General features: G+C 28.1%; 1 protein-coding gene across 1 annotated transcript; it reads right to left on the bottom strand.

The window, feature by feature from the left end:
* Window positions 1–1,247: 1,247 nt before the first annotated feature.
* LOC127078331 (N6-mAMP deaminase) lies at window positions 1,248–5,164 on the bottom strand. The gene is made up of 12 exons (XM_051018783.1): window positions 5,105–5,164; window positions 4,177–4,279; window positions 4,009–4,085; window positions 3,326–3,417; window positions 3,169–3,228; window positions 2,861–3,079; window positions 2,701–2,777; window positions 2,513–2,582; window positions 2,314–2,427; window positions 2,161–2,227; window positions 1,825–1,929; window positions 1,248–1,598 (listed from the first exon to the last, which is right to left on the bottom strand). The coding sequence occupies exons 1-12, from the start codon at window positions 5,139–5,141 to the stop codon at window positions 1,474–1,476; spliced, it is 1,146 nt and encodes a 381-aa protein (XP_050874740.1). The 5' UTR covers window positions 5,142–5,164; the 3' UTR covers window positions 1,248–1,473.
* Window positions 5,165–5,450: the final 286 nt, after the last annotated feature.

Here is a 5,450-nt window from a genome sequence, read left to right on the forward strand (position 1 = left end):
ATTATCATAGTATTTTTCAAAATATTCAAATTGACTTTAAAATTTTTCAAAAAATTAAAAACTAATCCCGAATAATTTTTAAAGTAGTCCCTTTAAATTTTTTCAGCAAATTGGTCTGTATTTCCAAATTTAAAATTTGACTCAACTTTAAAATTTATAAAATAACTTCAAAGTTTTATCAATAAATAATTTTAATACTCTATTCAAGTAAATGAGTTTAAAAATAAAGAGAATTTTCAATTTTAAAAAAAAACTACTTTTACACTATATTCTACGTCTACACCGTATTTTATTGTTTACGAATACGGTGAACAATAAAATATTATAATTGAACTATACTATGCTTATAACAAAAAGTTTACACAATATGTGTACATTGTAGTTTCTCAGCTTAAATTTGACTGTAGCATAAATTTCAATTTTCATAAAAGTAATAAATAAATAGAATAATACATTGTATAGTATGAAAATATGATATAGTGTTAATTTTGAGTGTCACGGGATCATTTCTTATTTTAATAATATATTATTTTTAAAAAAATATATAATTTTTTATTTTATTTTATTATCTAAATGTTTATTGAAATTTCATAATTTTTTTAATCAATTTCATAACTTGTATTAATCAATTTTGGTGATTATTTAAAATTATTTTTAATGTCGGGACGTTTATTAACCAATTTTATAGTTTCATTAGTCAAACTTTTATTTTTCATTAACCAATTTTGGTTTATCACTAAAAATTATTTTTAATATCTGAACGTTTATTAATCAACTCCGTCACTTCATTAATCAACATTTTATATTTAATTAATCAATTTTTTAAACTATTTTAAATCATTGTTCACGAGCACGGTTTATAGACATTATTCACGTGTATTATTCATGTACTGTTTACACACTGTTTACACACTGTTTATAAATATATTATTTTATTTTAAAAATATATTATTTATCGTATAAATACGCTGAACAATGTATACGGTATATGTATTTGGTGTCGGATGTTAATTTAATATGATATAAAATTTAGAACCAAACCATTGAAAGCGATGGAACAGTTATTCTTTCACTATTGAAGCACATGTAACCCGTGCATTCCCCCAAAAGAAAAATGCTTGGATACAATGTTACCACATAAATTTATGTAACGATTTCTACTTTACCTACCATTCTTATTCAAAAATCTCATTTTTATGAATAATTTTCAAACACCATAAATTCTCTAATAAATACATGCACCCAAATAACAACAAAAATGGTGGATTTTCCACATGGATATACATCTGTTTTGACATTGAAGGTGCGAAAAGTAGCACCAATTTTCAAACATAATATCCAACGTTCAGAAAACCAAATCTCAAGTACCATTAGAGTGTGAACGATTTGACTCCCCATGAATTCAGTTATAAACTTTTGCAGCAAAATATAGTTTGTGTCCATTATTTTAGTACCATAAATAAAAACATTCACTTACACTTCCATATTCTTTGACACTGAATGAAAATATTTTCTTAAATCATTCTTCACTCCATTATCTGCAAATATATGCTCCACAGCATTCCTTGATACTTCAAACATTTCCCACTTTCCCAATCCTATAGAATATACATGAAAAACATATGCATTTAGTCGATCTGCAGCCGACACCTCTTAAAAAATATGTATGTGTCTGTGTGTTTGTATCTGAAACCGACACTGACAATTATGATTAAGTTTAATTTGTTTATTTTTTTCAAATTATTATCAGAGTCAATAATATATCAGTGTCAATGTCGTGTTTCTGGTGTCTGTGCTTTATAGTTGAACTAATTTGAAACATACCAAATGAATCAGCAGCATATTTGTATTCTTTGGAGAGACTTGTACTGAATACACATGTGTCATCAGTACATAGGACTAAAGGATAGTTTGCCTTGTACAAATCACCTGCATCAGGAAAAAAAAAAGTGTTAAGCGAGACTACGACTCGACTACGTATGAATTGATTTATTTGAACTTATTTACTGACATAAATACTTAATATTAATATGTTTCAAAGTTGTTTTTGGCTTATTTCTATAAGCTCTTCTGAATAGTTTATGAAAACAGACCGTGAAGTTCAACAAAAATTGATTATAAATTCAACCCTAAAGCAAAAGCAAAAGCACCAGCACCTACCAAAATGGTGAACATCTATAGATGCAACAGAGAATGTCCTTATGTTTGATGTCAAACAAATTTCAACCTAAAAAATAGTGAAGAAGAAAATTAATACTAACATGTAACAGAGGCTATACCAATCACTAAAGAGCTTGCGAAACTAAGTCTAACCGGAATTTTAGAAGATTTCATCCTTCTCCAATGCTCGTCCTCGAAGAAACAAGCATGTCCAATCCTTTGGGGATGAAAGTCAAGCATGTTCTTTATCTCTTTCGGATTTCGTATCTAAATACATTCGGTCAGAAGAAGAAACCGGTCGTGAAACTCATAAACCTCATAAGTAACAGTTAAGATCTAAAGTATAACTCACCTCTCCGCAGTGAAGTGTTACATTAAGACCTTGTTCTCTCGCGAATTTCAGCGCCGGTAAATACGTAGTCCTACAAAATTCAAAAAGCAATTTTGAGTTTTGAGTTTTGAGTTTTGAGTTTTGAGCATAAGCAATCAGTTTTCAAAATTCAAAATGCAATTCAATAGCACTAGATCATGTCAATATACCATTCACCAGTTTTCGGATTTCCAGAGAGATCAATTCCAACTACACCGAAATGCCTCATTTCCAATGCAAGCTTAACCTGCAAGAAACAAAATCATGTTCAAAGGAAGCATCAAATCAAAGTTGTTACATCACTATCACATTTTATTTTATTTAGCTTACAGTTTCCATAGCTGCTTCCGTTGTTTCTCTGCGGTCGATGCTCAAGATAAGCCTAACAATGATTCTTTTTCTCGAATTCCCATTGAACTTATCATTGATAAAACTTTTAGAATCTTCCGTCTTTGGAATGAAATCGACATCAACTGAACTAACTGATTTTAGACCTTCGATCACAGCGTCAATGTACGAGCGTTTGCTCATTCCAATCGAATCGTTTCTCTGGAAAAACAATCAGACATTGTCTTTATAAGATCAATAATCGATCTCTATTTCAATTGATCAAAGAAAATAACAACGCGTCGAATTACCTTTGGAGTAGTCCTCAACTCCAAATAAACAACATTATCAGATGCAAAATCCTCAATGACCTGGTTTTAGATATTAACATCATTACTAATACAAAAGAATCTGCAATGAATTTTGTCGAATATCGAAATTCATATAGTAAACAAGAAGAAGCTATACCTCTTTTGTGATTCTTGTAACAATGTTATGATCAGTAATAACATTGTGAATTAGATCAAACATATGGAATACTTCTGTCAATGAAAGAGCATCTGTAATAACAAAACCACAAATAAGTTAAATATATTTTTTTAGGCGTTATTCCTCTTTGATTAGTCGGATACCAAAATTTCAAAAAAAAAAATATTTTTCTGCAATATTATGATGAAAACATAAATACAAAATTCTCTCGTAATGGATAAATTCGTAAAATTATACCGAAAAGACATATATTTAAGGATGGAGATACTAATAAAAAATACAAATTCCAAAAACATTTGGACAAAAATAAGAGAAAGTAAGAGAGCAGTCATGTCATGTTTTGTCTGATAATTTTAATTATGTGACTCTGTTGCTTATCCTAATATGAACAATTTTGATTTTCCTTTTCTTAACAAAATCAAACACAAAGAACACAAACGCCTACATCTATGTGTAATAATCAAACTTCATCATGAATTTCAAAATCAATATCAATATCAACCAAAGGTATTGAAATTGAAGGGAAGGTTAAACAACAATACTAAAAGACAAAAACATATGAACAACAAAAAAAACACACAAAGGAGAGTGACAGGTTAAGGATGTTTTTTTTTTATCAACAATCAAACAGGAGAACAAAAGATGAAAAAGCATAGACATACTTTTCATGATGACATGTTCCATTTGAGAGAAATTTATAGCATCCTTTTGAGTTTCATTCAAAGCCTTGGCAAGTTTTCTGTGAATAATAAAACAAACTTGTTATAATGATGATGATAATAAAGATGAAGGAAAGAAATGAAGGGGTGATGAGAATTGGTGAGAGATACAGGAGTGTAGAGACTCTGATGGATCCATTGAGATGAGCATGCAGTTCAACCTTTGGCATTGACTCACACCATTCCTCCATTTTTGTTATGTTGAGAAAATTCACTAGAAGAATAAAGAAAGACAAAAAGAAAGAAAGATTATGTTTTATTTGCTATGCTTGCTAGTAGTGTTGTTGTATATGAGTCAGAGACAGTTTTCACTCAAACATACAGCTGCAACATGACTTTTGTTACCAAATCTAATTTCTATTATTTTACCAAACTTATTTTAGTGATAAAATATATTCCATATCTATTAAACCAAATCAGTTAATAGTTATCTATTCAATTAAATACAAATTATTATTTTTTTAAATTAATTTTATGTTAAATCAATTCAGTTTATAGTTACTTATTAAATAAATTTGAAAAAAATCAAATCACAGTTTAAATATGTATTTCATCGTTCAAATATGTTATATATATTTTTTTCTTTTTTTCTTTTTTGTTTGTCCTTTATGTATATTTTTTATTTTATTTTGTTTTATTTCTGTTAAAACTAAATTATATTAAAAATTATCATTGAAGAAATTATCGGATCTATGTGGATAAGGTTGTTCTCTCTAATTCATTTTGTAACACTACTTAAAATTGTACAAAACAGTCATTCAACTACGACACCTTCAGGATAAAACAACTCAGTTCTTTCCTCTACGATTACTTGTACGATAGGTAATTGATCTAGAATTACACCCTTTAATAACACTATAACCAGTCAAATATGATATATATATATATATATATATATATATATATATATATATATATATATATATATATATATATATATATATATATATATATATATATATATATATCACTATGAGTATCTTGTTTTATACCGGTCGTAAATTGCGTGATAAGAGATGAGAGAGGATATATATCTCACTATGAGTATTTTGTTTTATATCGATCGTAAATTGCATGATAAGAGATGAGAGAGAGGATAGAAATGTGGAAATCTAAAGTGAAGAAAATGAGATGAGAAACCTTCTATTTATAGGTGAAATTCTGATCTGAATGATAGAGAACCTGGGGAAATTGAGTGGATCCCGTCTAAAACTAATTAATATGGAACTTGGTTAGCAAGGAAATGTGGTAGCTAGAAAAAATTGTGGAAAATTTGATAAAAAAAACTAGGGATGTTGTTATTAATTAATGATTAATTAATTTACAGCAGACCAATAACTAATCAATAATAATTGATAAATTTACAGCACACACCAGTGATTAAA

This window comes from Lathyrus oleraceus, chromosome 1 (assembly GCF_024323335.1).
Source record: "Lathyrus oleraceus cultivar Zhongwan6 chromosome 1, CAAS_Psat_ZW6_1.0, whole genome shotgun sequence".
Lineage (NCBI taxonomy): Eukaryota > Viridiplantae > Streptophyta > Magnoliopsida > Fabales > Fabaceae > Lathyrus > Lathyrus oleraceus.